Genomic DNA, 22,756 nt, shown 5'->3' on the forward strand with positions numbered 1-22,756 from the left:
TTGTTTTTAAGGAAGAAACCAATTTGTGTCAAGTTTTAAGAACCTTAAAATGCAGTTTGGGGGTTTAAAAAATTAGGAAATCTTTTTTATTTAATTTTTTTTAAGTGTTGAACTGGACTCAGAAATAGTGTACATATTATTGTATGATTTTTTATTGATTATTTATTTTTCAAAGATAGTAAGGAAAGACCGAGCTGTTACCCTAAAAGAAGTGCCAATTTGTTGGAGAATTTGAGCTTCTGGTATTTTTTTTCTGCTACAATTTTTCAAGTATTAGGCGAGGGATTTTATTTTAATTTTTTTTTTTTTTGGTCTCTGCCCTGCAAGCAGAAGAACAGCTGTTAAAACTGGATTATAAGGATGTTTTTTATCTGTGTTTTGCAGTTAAGACTTTAATATTTTGAAGAAAAACTGCTTTGTTTCCTTTTAATTTTCTTCGACAGCATCTGTAACCTTGAAAAGACTATTTTTGGGCGTAATATAAAGGCAAGTGCATTTTTTAGGTTTTTTTAGAAGAAAACAGGAGGGGAAAAATTAAAAAAAAGAAAAGGAAAAAAAAAGAGACCATGTTCCGACTCCAGCTCAAGATGGACCTGCAGCTTCCAGGATCTTGGTCTGTTTTCCTCTTCTGGAATTTTTTTTTTTCCGGGAGGGTGCGATTTTAAAATTATAAAAGCAGCAAAGAAAGCAGAGGACCCTGGATTTTTGGATCAGCGAAGGAGACGAGAAGAATCATGAGTGTGAGGCTTCCGCAGACTGCACTAGACAGGTATGTGTTTGTTGGGTTATTTATTTTTTTGTCCTCTTAATGCTCGTGATTGAATATCAAATTTAGTGATGCTACTTTGGGATTTTGGTTCATTTTTCTGGGCAGGGCTTGTTTTGAATTGAGGAAACTGGCTACTTTGCTAGTTTGAGTGTGATGCAAATGGGGGGAGTTGTTGGGGGCTACTAGTGGTGCTACACAAATTGTGTATGGGGTGTTTTGTGTGTGTGTGTGTGTGTGAGAGAGAGAGAGAGAGAGAGAGAGAAAATTGGTATGTGGGTTGTGAGAATTTGCAGGCTGGGGAATGCCCTGTTTTGTTTGTCCACAGGAGGAATTGTGTGTGTGGTTTTTCTACATAAAAATGCTTTTAAATAATTTTATTCTCAGTGTGCGAGTTGCTCCCTGTCTGGGTCACCCCCCTCCCCCACTGATCCTCCAGCTTCCTCTGTTTCCATCCCTATGCAGACTGCAGTGGGCTGTGGCTGGGCCTAGTCTAGGATGGGCGTTATTACATGTATGGTACCCAGGTTCCTCTGCAGACTGTGTGGCCACTTGGTAAATTACCTAGATAAGCTCCCCTGGAAGAGGAAATTCCCTCCCCCTCTCATGCACCATGTCAGTACTTGATCCTGCAGTCCTCACGCAGGCAAGGCCCCCACTGGAAGTTAATGGGAGTCTTGACTGCAGATGTGACCCCTTTAGTGTGGTCTCTGGTGCCTGGAGTAAGGTTGTTGCAATCTGCCAAGTGATGTTGGAGAATGTGGATATGCCAGGCGGCAAGTGGGGTGTAGGCAGTGAGGTTAGTTGCTGCAGTGGGGTGGTGGTAATGGATTGGGACAGTGCCATGCTTGCTGGGGGCTGGGGAAGGCCATTGGATTGAAACAGAGGGGAGAGAAGTGCATGGGGGATTACTCCCCCACCTCTTCCCAAAACAAAAGTCCATGCAGAAAACACTGCACTGATTCTTTCCTGGAATGCAGTATTCTCCTTTCACTACTGTCATTGGTTTAATATCCTCCCGTGTGGAAAGACATGAGATAAAGCCGGTATTTTAGTGCATTCTGCATGCCTGGGGTTCTATTTTTATTTATTTAGTTTTTTGGTCCTATCCCTTTCTGTGCTGCTCAGAGGATTTTTATCATCCACACACACTCAGATTTCTAAATGCCACCCAAGCAGGAGCTGATCCATGGAGTTTAATCTCTCACGTGTTTTCTATAAGTTAATAATAACGAATAATATGGTGCATTTTTAAAACTAACACTTTTCATCCTCTGAGGAACCCCACTGTGCTTTAGAAGTTGCAGGCTAGGCCTGCATGCTCTTCCTAGCAGGTGTACTGTTTACTACTGCAAGTAGTCTCACTCAGTAGCAAGCACTACTCCAGCTAGTTAAAGTCACGTCTACACTCGAGGTGCTACAGCTAAACTGCTGTCGTGTAGATGCTTCCTACAGGGCCAGAAGGGGTTTTCGGTCGATGTAGGTAACCCACCCCACCCGCCCCCGGTCGGTGGTAGCTAGGTCGACAGAAGAATTCTTCTGTCAATGTAGCCGCATCCACACTGGGGGTTAGATCTGCTTAACTGGGGCGGTCAGGAATGTGAACTTTCCGAATCCGTGACGGCCGTAGCTAGGTCGATCTAACTTCTAAGTGTAGACTAGACCCCAGGGTTTGGAGTGTTGGGAGATGGCTTCACTCTGAAATGCATCCACCCCTAGGGTGGAGGATGTCAACAGCCAATGGGGAGGGGCGAGGAACGAACCCCTTATTATGAAAAGTTCCACAGGACCTTTGCGGTACCTGCAGCGCCGTCCCTGCTAGGATTCGAAGTGGCTTGTATTTCGGCACGCTGTGGTACTGTGTCTCTGACACCTGCCTCTGGTAGCAACTGGCTTTGGGCTGGTAGCTTCAGTTTTCCCTGAGGAGTGTTGGCTGTGCAAACAGCAATGGTCTTTCTCTGTCCGTTCAATCTCAGCTACTCCCTGTATTAGAACAAATACAGATTTTGATTAGGTAGTTATTAAACCCTGATAAGTTAGGGCCTGGTGATTCATTTACTTAAAGATATTTCTCTTGCTCTCATTGCCACAGTAGTCAAGTTTCTGTAGGCAAATGAAATCACTGCCAGAGGTGAGGCCCCACCCCCAGGGTCAGGTAATACTGTGGGCAAGCCAGGGGGCTGGCTGGGGGTGCTAAGCTGAAAGTGTGAAGCACCTAAACCACCTGGAAATTAAAATCTTTCTTGGCCGCGGTGGGCCCTGAACTCTGTGTCTGCAGGATTTCAGCTGTCGTTGGAGCTTGTAGCCCTCCTGGTTATGACGATATAGCCTTACAGCCGCGGACCCAGGCAGGGCTGTCTGAGTCTGCACGCAGGCCACCCCCGGGCCTCTGCTGATGCTGGGAGCTTTCCGAAGGAGCTGTGTGATTGTCAGGAAAGCGGTAGGATGCAGAGCTGGGATTGGGACCCAGTGGGCAGCGGCCACACCCCCAAAAGTCCTGCTGACTTCGTGCGGCTGCTGAGGGGTGTGTGGGAGGCTGTGGGCTGCAGGAAAACACCCTGCAGCTGTTTATGGGGGAGAGGACAAAGGACCCCAAAATGGAGTAGAATAGTGGGAGCCTCCCTCTCCCTCAGTCCCGACCGGAGCCAAGATGCTGGGGGAGTCGGGGATCATAGAATCATAGAATATCAGGGTTGGAAGGGACCCCTGAAGGTCATCTAGTCCAACCCCCTGCTCGAAGCAGGACCAATTCCCAGTTAAATCATCCCAGCCAGGGCTTTGTCAAGCCTGACCTTAAAAACCTCTAAGGAAGGAGATTCTACCACCTCCCTAGGTAACGCATTCCAGTGTTTCACCACCCTCTTAGTGAAAAAGTTTTTCCTAATAGCCAATCTAAACCTCCCCCACTGCAACTTGAGACCATTACTCCTCGTTCTGTCATCTGCTATCATTGAGAACAGTCTAGAGCCATCCTCTTTGGAACCCCCTTTCAGGTAGTTGAAAGCAGCTATCAAATCCCCCCTCATTCTTCTCTTCTGCAGGCTAAACAAGCCCAGCTCCCTCAGCCTCTCCTCATCAGTCATGAGTTCTAGACCCCTAATCATTTTTGTTGCCCTTCGCTGGACTCTCTCCAATTTATCCACATCCTTCTTGTATGGATGGTAGGAGAAAATAGTGGATACCTAGCAGACGCCATTCCAGTCCTTTTTACTTCTCCCTGATGGCTTCTGCACCCATATTCCAGTTTCCGCTGCGGCCCTTTGCTCCCTAGTCAGCAAGCTCTGACATCGGGGCATGCGTCGGGCTTCCTTTTTTTCCCCAACAGCAGAGGACCCAATGGCCAGAGGCTTCTGAGAGAAGAGCACGGACAGCACTCCGGTGGGAATCCCAAAACCCTTCCCAGTAGCTGTGGGTAGCAGGTGGTCTGAGGTTTTCACTCCAGGACACAGGAGGCTATCAGACATTCCTAGCATTTGTATCGGTCCCCGGGAAGGTTCATTTGTTTGGTTTGTCCCTGCTGATGTAACACGGGTTACATTCTTCCTCTGATCAAAAGAAGCTCAACCCAAGCCTCCGAGGCCCGCAGCGGTTTGAATCCTGGAAGAGACCCTGCTTATGTGATGGCCGACACACCAGGGATTGAATCCGGGGCCTCCAGAGCTGCTACAGCTTGAGCCAAAGAGTGACGGCGCTCTAGGAGGGGTTGTAACAGACTCCTGTCCCCTGTGGATCAGGCACAGGGTTGCAGGTTGGAGACAACTCTGTTTAGCTACCTGGGCGCACCATAGTTTGCTCTGTAGGACTCTCTATCCAGGACCATAAAAACCTCTGTGCTGTCTGCTGAGCAGGGGATGTTGCAGACCTTGTTAATGTCTCTTCTTCCAGTTGCGTGGCAGCCTGGAGGCTGCTGGGCTTCCACCCTCCGTCCCGCAAGCGGCTCCGGTTCCAGTTCTGCGCAGCTGACATGAAAAGTGCAATGTCAGTGTAGCACCCAAGGGCGGAGCGCCTACTGAAGTGAGCGAGTGGAGACGCCCCTCTAGCTCAGCTGGATGGCCACCTGCCTAAGAAGCCGTTTTCTAGTCCTTCCTCCGGCATCTCCTGCCTGCGCTGGGATAGCAAGCGCCTTGCTGGTGGTTGTTTGTACTACTCTTGTGCTTGGGAGCCCTAGGTGTGGACCAGGACCCCAGTGTGCTAGGCGCTGTACAAACAGAACATTTACAGGTGTGTGTTGTGCCTAGCTGGGGCGCACAGGGGCACAGTGTGCCTAGGGAGTTAAAGGAGAGTGATTACAAAGAGGCTGCCTGTTTCTCATACTGGGTCAGACCAATGGTCCATCTAGCCTTGTAGCCTGTCTTTCCAACAGCGGCCAATGCCAGGTGCTTCAGACGGAGTGAACAGAACCCGCAATCATTGAGTGATTCATCCCCTGTCAACAACTCCCAGCAAACAGAGGCTAGGGACACTCAGAGGACGGTGTGGCATCCCTGCCCATCCTGGCTAATGGCCCATCCTTCTCAGTGCCAGTAGGGCACTGGTGGCGAGGGGGCGTGATGCCTTCTGTGCCCTGCAGGTGTGGGCTGGTGCGGGTGGCAAGCGAGGCATTGGTAGCGCGGGTGTCTGGGGTAAGCCTTCTCCCTTGGAGCCCGGGGTGGCCGTATCACGTGATAATTCTGAGCCCTTGCACAGTTTCTCGTCCAGGGATCTCAAAGCACTTTTCAAAGGTCGGTTTGGGTTAACAATCCTTGGGTGGTGGTGATCAGAGAAATGAGGAAACCCCTTGGCTCCACGCCATATAGTGAGGCTCACAAACAGAACCCAGCTAGAAACAGAAACCTTGAGCCTTAGTCGCTCGTTCACACTCCTTCTTTGAACTGGAAGTAGAACCCAGGAGTCCTGAGCTGGGACTCGAACCCAGGAGTCCTGTGAAAACCGCTAGGTAATGCTGCCTTGAGACTGGAGTTCGTGTTGTAGAGTTACAAAATATACTACCCTAAACAGGGAAGGGAAAGTGCAGCCAAAAATAGAAAGGAGAAATAACAAGGTTTATTCCTCTGCTGTTCGAATACCTTTTGCTTGTCACGTAACTGGAGCTTGTCAGGAACCTTTATGCCCCGATGAGTTTGCAATTTCTCCGCATCTCAGTTGGGGAGGTATAGGGCTGAAATGCAGCTGTACTGTGTGGCCATGGTGATGGGCTGTTAGTCGGAGGAGGGAAGGATTTCTGCCCTTTTATCCTCTGCAGGTTTCAGTTCCTCGCAAGCTAATGAAAGCAAAATAATCGGCTGCAATGTCCGCAAAGCGCTCTGCAATTTTACTAGTTAAATCTCCACAGGAAGCGGCCCACTTCTGCTCCAGCGCAGCAAATCAGATTAACTGTCTGTACCAGACAAGTGTTGGAGGGGGTGGCTCAGCAAGCTACGCATCCGTCTCCATGGAATCACGGGTTCAAATCCGTGCCTGGGTCCTCTCAGCTCTTCATCCTTACAAGGTCGAGGAATTCAGCTCCCCGCTGGCTACAGCATAGGAGACGTTAATAAAACTAGATCTGGACTCTTTCCCCCACACGCCCAGGTGTTAGTGCGTGACAGAGGGATGCAAAGGTGATTCTTTTGTAGGAGAATGGGATTGGTCCTGCCCACTGCCTCTGTCGTGCTCTCTACCAGTGAATTGCTGTCCTCCACCCCAGAGGTGGCTGCATTTTGTTGCTAGATTTTGGTACATACAGGTATCGGTGCTGTGCTGAGCTGGCAAAGCCCTGCTCAGAATCTCATTAAAGACCAGGAAAGAATAATTGCATGTGTGTGAATCTGATCAGGAATCCCAGCAGCAGGGCTATTGGAATGGGATGGTATTTCAGGTTTGGATAGGTCAGTGAGGCTTTATCGGGACCAGAGAGGCCTGCTCAGTGGAAGACAAAGGCCCTATTATGGGCTTTGCTTGCTAAATAACCTTTCTGGTGGCAGGTAGTTCCTTTGTTTGGCCTCTGATTTGGGCCCTCTATTCTGTACTCTGCAGAACCTTTTACCTTTTAAATACGTGTAAGTTTCTGTTTCTTCTCCAGGCCACAGTTAGTACTGGGATGATGATATTACCCTAAAAAGAAAAGGAGTACTTGTGGCACCTTAGAGACTAACCAAAAAGTGAGCTGTAGCTCACGAAAGCTCATGCTCAAATATATTGGTTAGTCTCTAAGGTGCCACAAGTACTCCTTTTCTTTTTGCGAATACAGACTAACACGGCTGTTACTCTGAAACCTGATATTACCCTAGCGATTATATAGTGCAGTTCATCAGCAGATCTCAAAGCACTTTACAAAGGTCAGTATCGCCATCCTCATTTAACAGCTGGGGAAACCGAGGCACAGAGAGAGGACGTGACTTGCCCAAGGTCACCCAGCAGGCCACTGGCAGAGTCTGGAACAGACCCAGGTCTCCTGGATCCTGAGCCAGGGCTCAGTCCCCTAGGCCACACTGCCGCTCCATCAGCAAAGTTGTATTTCTCCCCTACGGATCATCTTATTTCTCTCTCCTGGTGTGGCCTAGTGATCTGAGTGCTGCTTGCATCAAATCCCATCTCTAACGTGGTGGCACATGTGCCTCTCCATGCCTTGGTTTTGGGGATATCGATGCCTCGCAGCAGGGTCATGGGGACCAGTTGGTAAAGGTCCTTGGATGGAAAGTGGCAGAGTTTGATGCCCTGGGCCTGGGAATTTCCTTGCCTGTCATGGTTTCAATACCAACTTCCTACAATAGGCATGAGGCTTCAGCCAGGGTACGAAATAAATCCGGCTCTGCAGCCATATTTAGTGCCTCCGAGGTTGAAGCTATGCATTACATGGTTATTCTTGTCCTTTGGGTCTAATGGCAGAGACATGGGCCCTAAGTCTTGGTGGTCTGTTTTTTATTTTACTCCTGTTGGCTTTAATGCACTGGGTCAGAATAGACCAGAGTTTGTTCCTGCTGCAGCTGATTGGAGTGCCAGCTTCCGGACCCTGGCATGCACAGTAGGGAGGACCCCGTATTGGCAGCCCGTTAGAATGAGCCTTCTGTCTCAGCACATTGTGCCCGAAAAATGAAATAACTTCTGTGAGTAACTGAGGGACAGAGGCAGATTGTTCACGGCATGGCATGGAGAGATGCTTGGGATATCAAATTGCAGTGAGCAGTTTCCCTGTTCTGCTGGCGTTGGCCTCACGTCACCCGCTGGAATCCCTAGTTAGCCGGCTCTTTATCGTCTGTGTTACAGTCCCGCTTCTGGGCGACGGCCACATGGATGTGACATTGGCACAGCATTGTCTTGTAAGAATGAGCCTGCTTCATTCATACCAGCAAGCTCTAGCGTGGAAGCTGTTCCCTCTCGGCGCGCTTTCTGCAGAGAACAAGGTTTCCTTTCCCCCTTCTTGTGGAAGAAGCTGGGACGGGGCATTGTAAATATGGCCTTAGAAGACTTGACACTCACTTGAACAGCTCCTCAGCTCTGTTTGTTGAAGTGGCTGGATTCTGTGATGTTGCGCCAACTGGGAAGATCTCTTGCAGGCCTGAACTTCCATCCAGGCCTGCCTGAGGACCTGATCTGGACACTTCGAATGTGCCCATCACAGTGGAATCTAGGCACCATCAACTCTGACTATGTCAACACATGCCACTGCATCCACTCTTGGCTTTGGTTGGAAAACCTTGCCTTCATAGCCTAGAAGATGCAAGTAGAAATGTACCAACAGGGCAGCTGTTGATTATTCTGCAGTTGGAATGTGGCATTTTTCACAGCAGGTGTACAGTTGATACTGGGGAACACACCTCCCAGTTACCCCGATCCAGCAGTCCACTGGAGATCTCCTGTAAAAAGTACACACCTCTTTAACCCCTGGGCCATGTGCCCTGTCAGAGGTGGGAATGGAACCCAGGAGACCTGAGTTCTATCCAAGTTTGCTGTTGGTGGTTACTGGGCTATGGGGACTTTAACCTCTGGGTGGCTGATCTGACTGTAGCCCAGGTGAGTGGTGAACAAAAGCTGTGGTGATCTGATGGCTGGTTAGCAGCCCCCTGTGCGGAATGTTTGGTGGGTCTCTGCCTCCTTCCCAGTATCCACACAAGCCCATCACTACGCTGGCAGTAACTGGGCATCCTTGTTGAAAACCTCCACAAGGGTGAGTGAACTACATGCAGGAGGGAGTCCAGTCTCAGGAGTCTTTCCAGGTTGGGGTTGAGGCACGCGGGGAGGGAGGATAGGACTGGTTTGCGGATAAATAGAGAGAGAGAGAGAGAGCATTTCTGCCTCCAGATCGGTCGTTCTGGCCACTTTTATCAGCCCTAAATTCTCACTCTTCAAAATAAACAAACCAGACAGATGCTGGTTGCATTCTCCTGCTGCAAGGTTCTTGTTTCCATGCTGAGAGAGAGTGTGTGGGTGGTGGTGGGGATGGACTGGGGATGGAGGGCAGGTATTTGCTGGGAAAAAAACACTTTCTTCATGTAAATTTCTAATAAACCGAAAAAACCATCCGGAAGACTAAAAATAAATAGGGTATGTCTACACTGTGGAGACGATAGCCCCGTCTTGCAGATACAGCTTACGCTGACAGAAGTTGGTTTCCTGACAGTGTAGGAACATCCCCTTTGCTCTGTCTAATTTTTAGGCGTGTGAGGCTGTTGGTTAAGGCACCTGTCCAATCTGGCCTTGAGGCGAGGATTACTTCCTGATTTTTCTCTCTATTGCAGTCAGCTCATGCCCTGAAGCATGAGACATGGTTACTCTTAACTTGTGCTGTATAAGTGCAAATACTGGGCTTAACATTTTCTAGCCCTTTTTGTTTTTAATAGCCAGATTGTCCTCCGCTGCTTTTATTTAAGCCCTTGTCTTGTCTACATGGTGGAAGCTGACTGGCCTCTCTATTCCAGAACAGCTCTCTCTGTGGACACACTGTTCCAGAGTGAAAGTGACTTTTATTCCAGAATAAGTGTGTCCACACAGAGAGTGGCTCCAGAACAGCTAAATTATACTGGAATTATGATGGTTTATTTCCCTGTGTAGATGAGGCTTGAGGCACCAATCACCACAGTATCTGTGTCAGTGCATCTGCAACTTGGTCTCAGCTGGTCTCTTTTAACACGGGCATTGTAGCAGTGTGGTGTGAACCTGCTCCCATTACCACACTGTCCTGTGGAAACTGATACCCAACTGTGTCTTTGTGCAGTGGAGGACCCAGCAAATAATTGCACTGGCATCTTTGAGGTGGAGAGTGAATGGGGGTGGGGGTTGATGGCTCTTCTGTGTCGTTTCTGGAAAGTTATAGGGTCGTACCCCTGCTTTAGGGCTTGACCCTGAGGTGTGCTGTTCCTCTAAAGGGAGTTGCTTCCTTATAGAATTAATATTCCTGGGCCATGGAGTGTAATACGCGATTATGCTCGTGATAAAAGGGGGAGCATTGGTTTGGGGTCGTGGCGTCAGTTTGGAGTCATGGCATCTTATTTTTGAATAGGCCTTCCCTGTTTTAAATGCAGAGCACATCGGTAACCAGCGAGAGAGGGCCTGGCTGAACTGAATCAACACGGCTTTTTAATAGCAGTGGCCTACATCTGCTGAGGTCCCTTCCAGCCCTACATTGCGATGATTCCCTCAAGATGTCATCTAGTCCAGCCACCTGCTCTGAGGAAGGACCAAGTAAACCTAGGCCAGCCCTAAAAGGGGTTTCCTTCTCTTAAAAACCTCCAATGATGGAGATTCCACAGCCTGCCTTGGAAGCCTGCTTCAGAGCTTAACCACTCTTAGGGCTAGAAAAATTTTCTTAATGTTTAACCAACATCTCCCTTGTTGCAGATTAAGCCCTCTACTTCTTGTCCTACCTCCAGTAGCCATGGAGAGCCATTGATCACTGTCCTCTCTATCACAGCCCTTAACATATTTGAAGACTTTCAGGTCCCCCTTCAGTCTTCTTTTCTCAAGACTAAACATGCCAGTTTTTTTTAACCTTTCCATATAAAAGGTTTAGAAAACGTGACCTATCATTTTTGCTGCTCTCCTCCAGACTGTCTCCAGTTTGTCCACATCTTTCCTAAAGTGTGACACTTAGAACTGGATGCAATACTCCAACGGAGGTCTCATCGGCACCTAGTAGAAAAGGACAGTGACCTCCTGAGTCTTACATACAGCACTCCTGTTAATTAGGCTTTTTGCAGCTGCATCACACTGTTGATTCATATTCAGTTTGTGATCTGCTGTAACTCTGGATCATTTTTTTTTTTTTAAGCATTACTACTCTCTGGCCAGACGTTCCCCCTTTTGCAGTCATACATTTGATTTTTTTCCTTCTTAAGTGTAGTACTTTGCACTTGTCTTTATTGAATTTCATGTGTTTGTGAGGGGGAATAATACACACACACACACACAAAATCTCCCAAGGCCTGTTTTGCCACTGCCCTGCACTATGTGTAGTCTTTTCCACCAGGGCAAAGTAGGTGTGAAATGCTACAGCTCTGTAATTGACCCCACACAATGCAGGGTGATGGAAAGTTGGACCCTACCATTAGAGGTGGTGTGATGGAATTGGTGGTGTTTAACTCATTCTTACTATAAACCCTGGGCTTATCATTTCACCATCAGATACAGAAGCTGGGGTGAAACTAGGTAAACTTTCCACTCCATTTTTTGTCAAAGAGCTGATACTGCCAATTTCGAGGCAGACTTGTCTAGTGGTTAGAACAGAGGGCTGGGAGCCCGGGCTCCTGGCTGTTAGAGCTATGGACAATACAAAGGAGTTTTTAAAGTATATTAGGAACAAAAGAAATCCTAGGAGTAGTGTAGGCCCATTACCAGGTGGAGATGGTAAAATTGTTTGATGATGACTCAGAAACATTCAGGAAATATTCCTGTTTCATAATTGGAAAGATGCGGGATGATAAAATTGTATTGCATGAGGGATGACTAAGCTCTTTCCGGTCCATTAGTAACCAAGGGGGATGTTGAACAACATTTCAAATCAGCAGGCTGGGATCACTTGCACCCAAGAGTCCTTAAAGAGCTGGTTGTGAAGATCTCTGCGCCCCTGATGTTAATTTTTAATCAATTGTGGAATGCCAGGGAAATTCCAGAAGACTGGAAAAGGACCTTCTCAGGGAGAAAGTCCTGCGTACTAAAGGGTTCTTTAGTCCAGTGGAGAAAGGCAGAACAAAAACCAACAGTTGGCAGCTGAGGCCAGACAAATTCCAATTAGAAATAAGGCACACATTTTGAACATGGAGGGTGAGCGACCATTGGAACAAACTGCCAAGGGAGGTGGTGGATTCTTAGTCTCTTGATGTCTTCATATCAAGACTGGATGCCTTTCTGGAAGAGATGCTTTAGCCAAACACAGCTGTTGGGCTCAAGACACGAGTAACTGGGTAGAGTTTAAGGGCCTGTGATATATATATCAGCTTGGAAGGATTCGATTTTTATCAGTAAATGTCGATTTCACCGTGCGCGCACGCACAGGCTGATGAAAAGATATTTCTGTCCATAATTTAAATTTACAGCGAGGCACAGTAAGAAAAATGCTCCTTGAGACACAATTAGGGTTTAATTTAAGGATATTGGCTTTGTGTATTTTGACATGATGTTGACAGTTTGTGTTTTAATGGTTATAAAGCTTTAATTTTTTGAATCTCCGCATCTACTGTCATTAAATAGTTCTCTGACCTCCCCCCACAATTTCCTGCAACTGTGAACATTTAAAATTGATAAAAAAAATGCTTTAAAATAACCATCTATATTATCTATTGAAATTATTTAAAAAAAAAAAAACAACCGCATTCTGCCACGCCAGGATATATGGGAGGACAGGCTAGATGATGTAAGACAAGGGTTCTCACAACAAATTTTTTGGTGGCCTCAGAGTGCGGCCACCAACTCTGGCTGGTGGCTGTGCTGACAATTTTTCGTAAATTATTTAATTAACTTTAGGAAAAACAAATAAATACGCACATATACACGTCCAAATCATTGTAATTTATTTATGTAGGGTTTTTTCAGACTCAAGAATAAAAATAATTTGCAGTTGCCTCTATTCTTTACTGGACATAAACAGAATAGATACACAAATAAGGTGCTTCACTTGTTCTTGTCTTTTTGTTGTTGTTTCTTTTGCTGTTTTGGTTGCACTTTCCCCCCCACCCACCACGCCTTGCTAGCTGGTAACTCTTCTGCTGTGAAAAGTGATATTTGTATGTTTGTTAATATCACTTTTCACAGAAGACTTACTCAGCCCTGGCAAGCCCTGGGACAAATGAAGCCGTGGATGGGGAGTTGGGCAGGGAGGCAGTGGGGCTCCGGGACAATGGGGTGAGGGGAGGGGGTGGTGAGCTGGAGGCTGAACCAGAGCTTGCCACTGCATGGACGGAGCCCAAAGCCCCATGATCGAAGCCTGCCTCCCCTATGCCCGGGAAAGCGGGGAATTCACCAGCTGCCTGCACCTCCAGTGTTTGTGTATCCAGAGGGAAGCAGGGCCCAACTGCTGCTGGGGGAAGGGCCACTGCTTTGCGTCCCCCTGCCCCCATCACAGCCCAGGAGGCTGTGGCCGCAAGAAAAAACCCTGGTGGCCACATTTGAGAAACACCGAAAGGGTCCCTTCTGGCCTATGAATGGGAAACTACTACCATCTCTGCTACTGCTTCATTGTGTGACTTGAGGCAAGTCATGTCAAAGATCCGTGCCTCAGTTTCCCCCACCTAGAGATGAAAAATTCCTTAGTGCCAACAAGGAAATATATGCAACAAGTCGCTCTGTGTGGAATAAGAACATCCACTGAGAGTGGTACTGTCACCTCCTTGCATAAGTGCTGGAACTAAGGGTGCGGGGAGTGCTGCCCGCACCCCCTGGCTTGAAGTGGTTTCCATTATATACAGGGTTTACAGTTTGGTTCCAGCACCTCTGCTTCCTTGCCATAGGCTGCTGTGTCACTGTTGCATTTTCCAGTGTAATTTAGACTGTGAATTTCTTTGGGGTAAAGGCCGTATTGTTCTGAGTGGCCTGTAAAAGCCTCATGCATGCTAATGGCACCATAAAGATCCTAATTCTTCACCCGCTTTTTGTAAAATGCTCTGAAATCCTGCTGAAAGGTGTTAACATGGTGGGGATAAATATTGCTGTAAGTTTGTTCATCTCTTTCCTGGGCCTAGACATAGTCTCTCTTAAACATAAATAAATCGAGGCATCTCTCTCTCTTTCTAGTTCCATTTTTAGTTTTCAAATAGTGAAGTATCAGTGATTGGACTGGAAGGTTTAGATTCCTTCAGACTTCATAGCGCGCTCGTCTGGTATGGATGCTTCACGCTGAAATACAGGGCCATGCAAGTAACTTAAATGAATGCAGGGTTTGTGTGAGCAGACCCCCTCTGCCCACCCAGATCCCCCTTGACTTCAGTTCAGCCCTCATGGGTCAGGTTCTAGGAGCAAGCGGGGAGGGGTGTAACTGCAAAGTTGACAGCTGCTGTTGCTCAACCTTAACTGTGTCCCCTTGTGCGTATCTATTACAAAATTGGCTGGAGCTAGGTGACGGTTGCAGTAGGAATGAAAAGTCCCACCATTCGCTGAGCTGCATCCATTGTCATGGGCATACATGTCTTAGTATCCTCGTAGAGTCTGCCAGGTGCTAGTATTGTCCTTTGTCGACAATAAACCTGGCCTGGTGCCTTCATCCCTTAACAGATCTTGTGGTCATTGGGTGATTCGCTCGAGGTCTGGCTGTCTGCACAGAGCTGGGGCAGCACATAGGGAGAACACACACAGCCAAACATCTAACCCCAACTGTAATGCTTCTTGAATAATGCAGCTTGAAGTATGTATGTTGTGTGACTGCCATGGTGGAGAAGATGCTAAGTCAAAATCTGTGGAGGCTGAAATCCTTGATCTTGCCCCAGGACAGAAGCTGGCTGAGTAAATACATCGTTAGTGGGAGAGCTGGGGGATGGTTGGGTGGGGAGTAAATGATGATCATTGTAGATATGGCCTGAGGCTTGGCCTACACTTAAAAGTTAGGTTGAAATAGCTTTATTGATCGGGATATGAAAAAACCACACCCTTGACCGATGTAGCAGTGCCGACCTAACCCCCAGTGTAGATGCAGTTATGTCAACAGAATTGTGCTTCCATCAACATAGCGAGCTGTGTTTGGGGAGGTGGTGCTCCTGCACCGATGGAAAATCCCTTCCGTTGGTGTAGGTTACATCTGCACTGCAGGATGGTGTCGGCATCGCTGTGCTTGGATCGTCTCCCGAGTGTGGATATACCCTTGGTGTTGAACAGAAAAACTTAAGCAAGGGGTTAAACAAATTGAAGTAATAAACAGTGTAAAGGTGATTGTAAGCTCTCTAGGGCTGGGACCTCTTTCTGTCATTTCCTAAGCCCCTCTGCATCGCTCTGGGGCTTGATTTCTCCTCTGGAACTCATCTACATGCCAAATTGCTCTAGCTTAACGTAAGCCCATGTCTACACACACACATTGTACCACTAGTGTAACTTCATCCGTCCTAGGGCTTGTGCCAGTAACACTGTATCAGCAGAAAAATCACCCCCTTCAGTGTATGGTTTTATCAGTATAAAAACGGTGTGTAACAATGCCTTGAGGGGTGTTTTAAACGGATTTAGTGAAACTAGTGCATGGATGCGCTTAGGGCTCGTCTGCATGAACGTTTAGTTTGCGACAAGCTGGCTTGTGAATCCACCCTGCACGAGCCTGCTGCGGACGAACTATCCGTGTGGTCCCTGCTCACGCAGTTCGACCAAGTGGCGCTCCATTTCTGTGCCGCAGTTTCCCTATCTGTGTGAACTTGGGGCGGGGGGTGGGGTGGGAATAATGACATTTACCCATTTTTTGTAACTTGTGCTGAGCTTTGCGGATAGAAAGCGCTCAGGGTTACTGTTAATCTTACTTGGCTTCCTTTGCTGTAATAATGATATTTCGCATTTACATGGGACCTTTCAGGTTCAAAGTGCTTTGCAAACTTTACCTAATTATGGCATAAATACTTGTTTATGCCTTTATCGCTTATTTCTGCCTCCTGGGCGCCTGCTCTCTAATCTTTCATGACCTCTGGAAAGCAGAGGCTATGCAGCTCTTGATCCAGAAAGCCTCCGTTCAGAACCTCACCTATGGCTTTCAACCTGCTCCTCCAGTCTTAGGCTGCAGCCACCTTTTGAGAAACTTGCCGGACTAGAACCTGGAGCACTCTTCTGTATGGGGATGCAACATATGTTACAGGCATGGTGGGTGATAACAGAGGCTCTGATCAGAGTCTCAATGTGCTAGGTACTGCGCATAACATAACTCAGTTGGCTTCAAGAGGCAGCTTTGGGTGAGGATGCTCTTAAATGGATTGTAAGCCTCATTTACATTGGTTTCGCTTGTTGAATTCACAGGGCACACCCCAAACTTTCTAACTAGTTTTTAACCAGTCTGTCCACCTAGTGGCTTGCAGTGTCTGAACTAAATCAGTTTTTAAACAGATTTTTAGTTGAACTGGTGCAATGTCTGTGTGTAAACAAGCCCTCAGACTGGTGGTGGGGGAAAGAAGGTGAGTGATTGTTAAATTTCAGACGAAATAATTCTGAACTCTAGGGAAGGTATATTAACTAGTTGCGCCCAGCAATACATCTCTTTAAAGTTCATTGCATTCTCTGGGCCCAGTCCTGCCACGTGCTCAACACATTTTCCAAATGGCTGACGGGATTATTAAAAAAGACTAGGAATCGAGCCTCCATGACCCCTTGGTGGCTTTGTAAACTTCAGCATAGAAGGTGGTTTTTAATTTATTTATTTTTTTGGATACTTAAAGTTAATAAACAGAGATATTTTATAGCACTGATTTTAGGCCTCGTTGAAACACAAGTGCGGTTTTCGTTATAAGGGTATTGTTAAACCAGCCCTAGTGTGGACACAGTTTTATCGATTATAAAGGTGCCTTGTACCGAAATAGCTCATTCTTATATAGGTATAAAGGACCCTAATACTGCAGTCCTACTGAAGTCAATGGGACTAATCACAAGCTAAGGTTAAGAACGTGCTTAAGTGCCTTGATGGACTAGAGCGAAAATACCATTGAATGCCCTAAAATAAATTTAGGGCTAGTCTACATGGGAAGCACTATATGGGTGCAACCACACTGATGCGCTGTGTAGCACATCTGGTGAAGACGCTCTGTGCCGACCACAGAGAGCTCTCCATTGGCATAAGAAATCTACCTCCACAAGAGGCGGTAGCTAAGTCGGGGGAGATGTCGGGGTGGGGACGGGGGTTAGACAATTGAAGGGTCAGGCAATAATATAATGACACTAGACATTGAGATTCGAAAAGCAAAAGCTTTATGACCATTAAAACACAAACTGTCAACATCACCTGTCAGAAGGTACAAAATATTTTTCTTAAATCAAACTCTAATAAGTTCTCAAGCAGCAGTTTTCTTATGTTGCCAGTCTGTAAATTTGAATGATTATCAATGAAAATATTTTTGCACTGATTTGTGTGTGTACGGGCGAAATTGACCTTTACCAGTAAAAATCTAATCCTTCCGCGTCTGGTTACAGGGACTCCTAAATATGTGGTGTAACTATTGTAGGTAAAAGAAAAAAAAGCTCCCAAATGCAATTTTATTCCCCCACACCCTTCTTTAAATTTACGGCATTGCTTTACCAAAATGTAAACCTACCTCTGTTTGTACTGAAACTAAGAACCAGACAGATAATTATAAAACTCCCCTGTGCATCATCCCTTAACGGTTTTACAGAGAGGCCATGAAACAAGCCCATGAGATAAAACTCCACATCCAAACCCATCATTTTCTCCATCCTTGGTTTTTCCAAATGGCCTGGCAGAAAGGTGGGCTATGCAGTCTGGGAGCGCCTACAGACCACAGCTGAGATTGGGGCCTTGTAGCCTTGGTTTCTGTACAAATGTGCTGTAGAAGACGGGGGAAAAATTTACAAAAGCACCTAAATGACATAGACTCATGGATGTTAAGGCCAGAAAGGATCGTCATGATCATCTAGTTTGACCTCCTGCATGGTGCAGGCCACAGAATCTCACCAACCCTCTCCTGCAATAGACCCCTAACGTCTGCCTGAGTTTCTGACATCCTCCAACCATGCTGCGCGTAAGTCCCATTGAAAGTCAACTCCCTTAGCCATGAGACTAAATTTTCTCTTGCTGGAATGCCCTGCCTTGTTCACTTCCAACTTCTGCAACATATGAGGCAGGGGTCTTACAGACAACAGCCTCCTTCACTACCCAACCCTGATTAACCCCCAGAGCTGGGCCAGTCTGTGCAATGAATTAACTGGGGTGTTGTGGAAAAAATAATATGTGATCATGTAATTAAAGACGTCCAGTCAGGTTTGGGAGCCAAGATTGGATGGCGCATGCACAGTGAAGACAGACTATCCAGATATTGTAGCTGTGAAAATCTCCCAAGTTCTATTGAGCATGTGAAAATTGCAGTTTTTATGAAGATTTATAACTGGGCCAAATGGGGAGGATTTTCAAGGGGACTGAAAAGACACATCCCTGACATCCGATGAAGTGAGCTGTAGCTCACGAAAGCTCATGCTCAAATAAATTGGTTAGTCTCTAAGGTGCCACAAGTACTCCTTTTCTTTTTATCCCTGACACAAAGGTCCAGCCACTGCTTCAAAGCATTGGTGTGCTCGACCTGTTCAAAGAAAAAGTGGCCAGCATTTTTAGCACTGGCGAAAGAAGGGGTATTTTTCCCGAGCCCCATTCTTGGAAACAGCTTAACCATTCTCGCTGAAAATCCCCCCCGAAAAGTCAGCCTGAGGCCGAGACACAGCCTGAGTGGTTGAAGTTTGACAAAGTTATAAGCCACAGAAAACAGGATCTTATAAGGGGAGACGTCTGCCTTGTTAACAGGTGGGGCTGGTGCCAACAACTATAATGTCGTAGCCCAGTCTCTGATCTGGGTTGGGACAATACACAATGGGAGCAGTGAGTCCGTTGTAAGGCCCGATCCCAAAATGACAGCTATTTCTTCCTAAACGGCAGCTTTCATTTTTGTTCCTATGATCAGTCCTGATCAACCTTCCCGTAACTTACAGACGAGAACATTTTACAGGCTGACTTGCTCCTGTGTCCACGCCAGGGATTACGTTGGTTTAAAAAAAAAAAAAAATTGCAGCCCTAGCAGAAATACTTATCCTGGCATAAATCCGTGTGTAGACCAGGGCTTAGTCAAAGGTTTGCAAAAGGGCATGTGGACACTGTGATTTGGTTTAAAACAGGCTTATTTTGGCCCATTTGTAAAATGCTTTCTCTTCCGAGGAGGTGGTTCTGGGGGCCAGGGACCATTTGGAGACTTAAAATATCCCAGCTTCTCAAACTGCGTGTTTGCCAAGCCCCAGCTGGAGACTGACCCACTTTAAGGATTTGATCCTGTTTCTCTCTTAATCTTTTAATTGCAGCATTTGTTCCGCTCTGGCTCCTGAGACGAATGCGTTTTCTTTGCCTTAGGTGTTTTTTTTTTTCCCCCCTCTCGTTTTTTAAAGTCTGCTCTAACACAAGGTTCTGGGCATGCTCTGGCTTTGCAGTTGGCTGTGATCAGAAGAGGCTGTCCTCTAATGTGGAGAGGTAGGGAGCTGTTCGGAGTCCCACACCTTGGACGGGCCAAAGGGGAAATAAGGAAAGAAGGTGGAGTTAAGGATTCGTGGTACCAATGAGAAATCTGTCTCTGTTCTTGCTTTGGCCAATACCTTTCAAGGTGCTGTAGGCCCTCCTTTCCTACTGTTGTCAAATCCTGCTGACCTCTACCTTGCAGAATCCGGCCCTGCTGTTAGCAACACTCATTCATAATCTGGAGTCTAGACTGCTGGAGGAAAGCTGGAAGAAGTCAGATGTCATTTGCTGTGACCCCTCTGATGGGTTATTGCAACAGGCTCTACCTGGGGGTATCTGCGGAAGTGGCCTGGAAGCTCTGGCTGATCCAGTTGTGGGTGGTGGGATGCTGACGTGAGTTGAATTTATGTTTGCGTTGCTGCACTGGCTGGTGCAAATTCAAGGGACTGTCTACTGTACATAAGGCCTGGAGGGGTCTAGAAACGGGCTATATTAAGGATCACCTTGCCATCTCTGACCCATGGCTCAGTGCTTAATTTGTAATTAAAGTGGTGCCGGGGCTCAAGCAAAGATTTACTTTCATAACTGATGCAGCGAGCCCAAAGCTGCTAGGGCTATGAACCGCCAAGCCCAGAGGTGCTGGGGCTTGGCCCTGGCCTGATTCCGCACTCACTCACCTTGGGGCAACCCACTGACATCAGTGGGTGGACAAACTCATGCACACCCACACATTTTCTTCCTTCCAAGAGGGAAGCTTGTGGGTGCTATAGGCAGAGCTCTCTTGGGCATCTCCAGGAAGCTGCAGTAGGTGTTTCTTTGCCACGCCCTTTCCCAACTGATAAAATCTTTGTTTCCCAGCTGCCTAGTAAATCTGAAGGCACATGTGGTTTGGCCTTTCTTAAGGGAATCTTGAATGTCACTCCTTAAAGCCTTGTAACGCGCCCAGATATCATGGTGATGGGCAAATCAGTTAAACGCGTGTAGTAATTATAATCTGGGTGATAGGCTGTTGGTGAAGGATGTTAGAAACCTGTAGCTCCATCTAACTCTATGGGCAGAGTAGGTAACATATAATGCATTTATAATTCTGAACCTTTATAACTTGTTTTAATTAAGTAGGTTAATTATCCCTATTTCACAGATATGAAAACTGAGGCTCACAGAGAGAACGTGACTAGCCCAAAGTCACAGTGTGAGTCAGTGGCAGAAATGGAACCCAGGAGTCCTGGCTCTCAGTTCCCTATTCTAGCACCAGATTCTTTGGAGGGCAGGACGTCAGAGAACTCCAAACACTCTTCATTTCATTCAAAGCAAATCGTTTTCTTTCTTAAGAATCATTGATGAAAAACATCTTTATTTCTGAAAAACTGAACTGTAATTTGCCTAAAAATAACTCTCTCTAAAACCAGGAAAAATAAAAAACTTCAAACAAGAAGCCTTAATTATACAACTAATAAGGGAAGATTGTATGATGCCCAGATGCAAGTATAACACAGAGATGGTGCGGGTGTGTCCGTAAGTGACTTCAGAGGATGCCAGTTTGCGTTAGGCAGTAAGTTCCCCTCTGAAAACTATGGCCTCATACTTGCATGATCCAGTTGATCTTGAAGGAATCTCAAAGCCTCTTCGTGCGCCAGGGTTTCATTTTTGTGCCTTGCCTGCGCTAGAAAAGTTTTGCTGGCATAGTTACACTGGCATAAGTCTACCGGCAAGCCATCCTAGTGTAGCTGCAGTTTATGCCGGCATAAAAATGCTTCACTTGTCATAGTTTATGCCACTTCCCTGAGAAACATAAGCTGTAGTGGCAAAAACACTTTTAGGTCCATATCAGTGCGCCTGTGCAAGGGCTTACACCGGTGTAGGCATGTAGTTTTCTTTTAAACTGATGCAGCTATGCCAGAATAAGCCCTAACGTAGATGCACTTATCCCACCATAAAAAAGATTTTTCCCACGACAGCTAATGTCTTTCAGGGAAACGGTGTAAGCAATTTCATGGTGGGAATGTGGTTGCCAGAGCCCCGTGGGCCAGAGATTTCTGCTGGGAATACCCCCGTACCTCACTGATGTGGGGATGGTCTTTACTGGGTTCAACAATGCAATTTATAGCTGAGAGCAAGGCAATAAATTGACTTTTCAGTGGATTCCATCGCACGTTGGTTTATAAAGGGGTCAGATAGCTAAAAAGTTGGCAGGTCAGAAACTCAAGAAGGAGTGAGGATGCTGATGCCCTGTCAAGGAGTATCTTAACTGAAATAAATGGTTGAAAGATAAGATCCACCGGTCGATATCAAAGCATCTTGGGAAAATAACATCCATTATCCATGAGACTGCGGACAGGGCACACTGCAGGAATGAAAATCAACCGAAATATAGCAACGCTGCAAGCTGTGTCGGGAGCGGGCTGTATGTAACTTTCGTCCATGCTTTTGAATGTAATAATGGAAGGAAAGTGATGCTATTCGGCTGGGATACTTTTGATCGAGCCCTTTCAGAGGACTCCGTAAGAGTTGCCAAGCCCATGTTTGAACTTCACGGCCCAATCCTATTATCGGGACAAGACAACAACAACTGTGTAAGCTATGCAGCATTTTTATGCAGGTATCAGCCACATCTACACTAGGAGGCTTTGCCAGATAGCTATGCCAGCAAACTCATCTAGTGTAGACAAGGTTGCACATAGCACTCTAAGGCCTGGTCAGTACTGGTGCTGAGAAAAGGAGTAATCACTCCCCTAACTGATGTCGTGTTGCCGGTATGAGTGTTAAGTGTAGAGCACACTACATTTTGCTTTGCTTTGATGACACCTGTATAAAGCTGTACACCCATATCCCTTACTGTGGCTGCAGTCATACCGGTTTAAAGATGTTTATACTGGTATACTAATCCTATACAGGAAGAGGAATAAGCCATACTGGTTTAAGTTCCTTTTGTGCTGGTAAACTGCATCCACAGCAGGGGTTGAACGATCATGTCTAAAAAAAAATCACAGCCCTAACCAAAATAGTTATCCTGGCATAAAATCTGTGTGTTGACTAGGTCTTCGTCACAGTGGTGCAAAAGGCTATTTGGACACCTTGATTTGGTTTAAAACAGGCTTATTTTGATTGACTTTGTCAGTTAGGAGCCGGTTTAAGCTAATCACAAATTGGCTAATCTTAAAATGGAGTAAGCAAGGCCACACAAAGGTTTGCCCGGTTTAAAAACCTCACCTTTCGGTTAAGCTGGTGCAACTTTCTCATTTAGATGTGGCTTTTGTGTTTTGTGTGGCTTCTGCTGAGCACGGTTTGTCCTTGGCTGTGCCCTGTTTTCAGCCGCACCCATTGCGACACCTGTTGTTAGCAAGAGATAACTATCCTAGAGCAGAAGAGAGTTAAAATCTGCTTCCCTCCCACCTTGT

At 46.5% G+C, this 22,756-nt stretch overlaps 1 protein-coding gene across 6 annotated transcripts in view; it reads left to right on the forward strand.

Moving 5' to 3' along the window:
• Window positions 1–277: 277 nt before the first annotated feature.
• The window catches only part of ARHGEF11 (Rho guanine nucleotide exchange factor 11), an 81,826-nt gene continuing 59,347 nt past the window's right edge, over window positions 278–22,756 (forward strand). For 2 of the 6 annotated variants that reach the window (XM_084613480.1, XM_084613484.1), the window contains exon 1: window positions 285–769. In XM_084613480.1, coding sequence (XP_084469606.1) covers window positions 735–769 — 35 coding nt within the window. In that variant the 5' untranslated portion in view covers window positions 285–734. Of the gene's footprint in view, window positions 770–22,756 lie in introns of all 6 variants that reach the window. The other 4 variants (XM_084613485.1, XM_084613482.1, XM_084613483.1 and 1 more) reach the window with 4 other exon arrangements.

Source organism: Lepidochelys olivacea, assembly GCF_965140295.1.
Source record: "Lepidochelys olivacea isolate rLepOli2 genome assembly, chromosome: 24".
In the NCBI taxonomy this organism is placed as follows: Eukaryota; Metazoa; Chordata; order Testudines; family Cheloniidae; genus Lepidochelys; species Lepidochelys olivacea.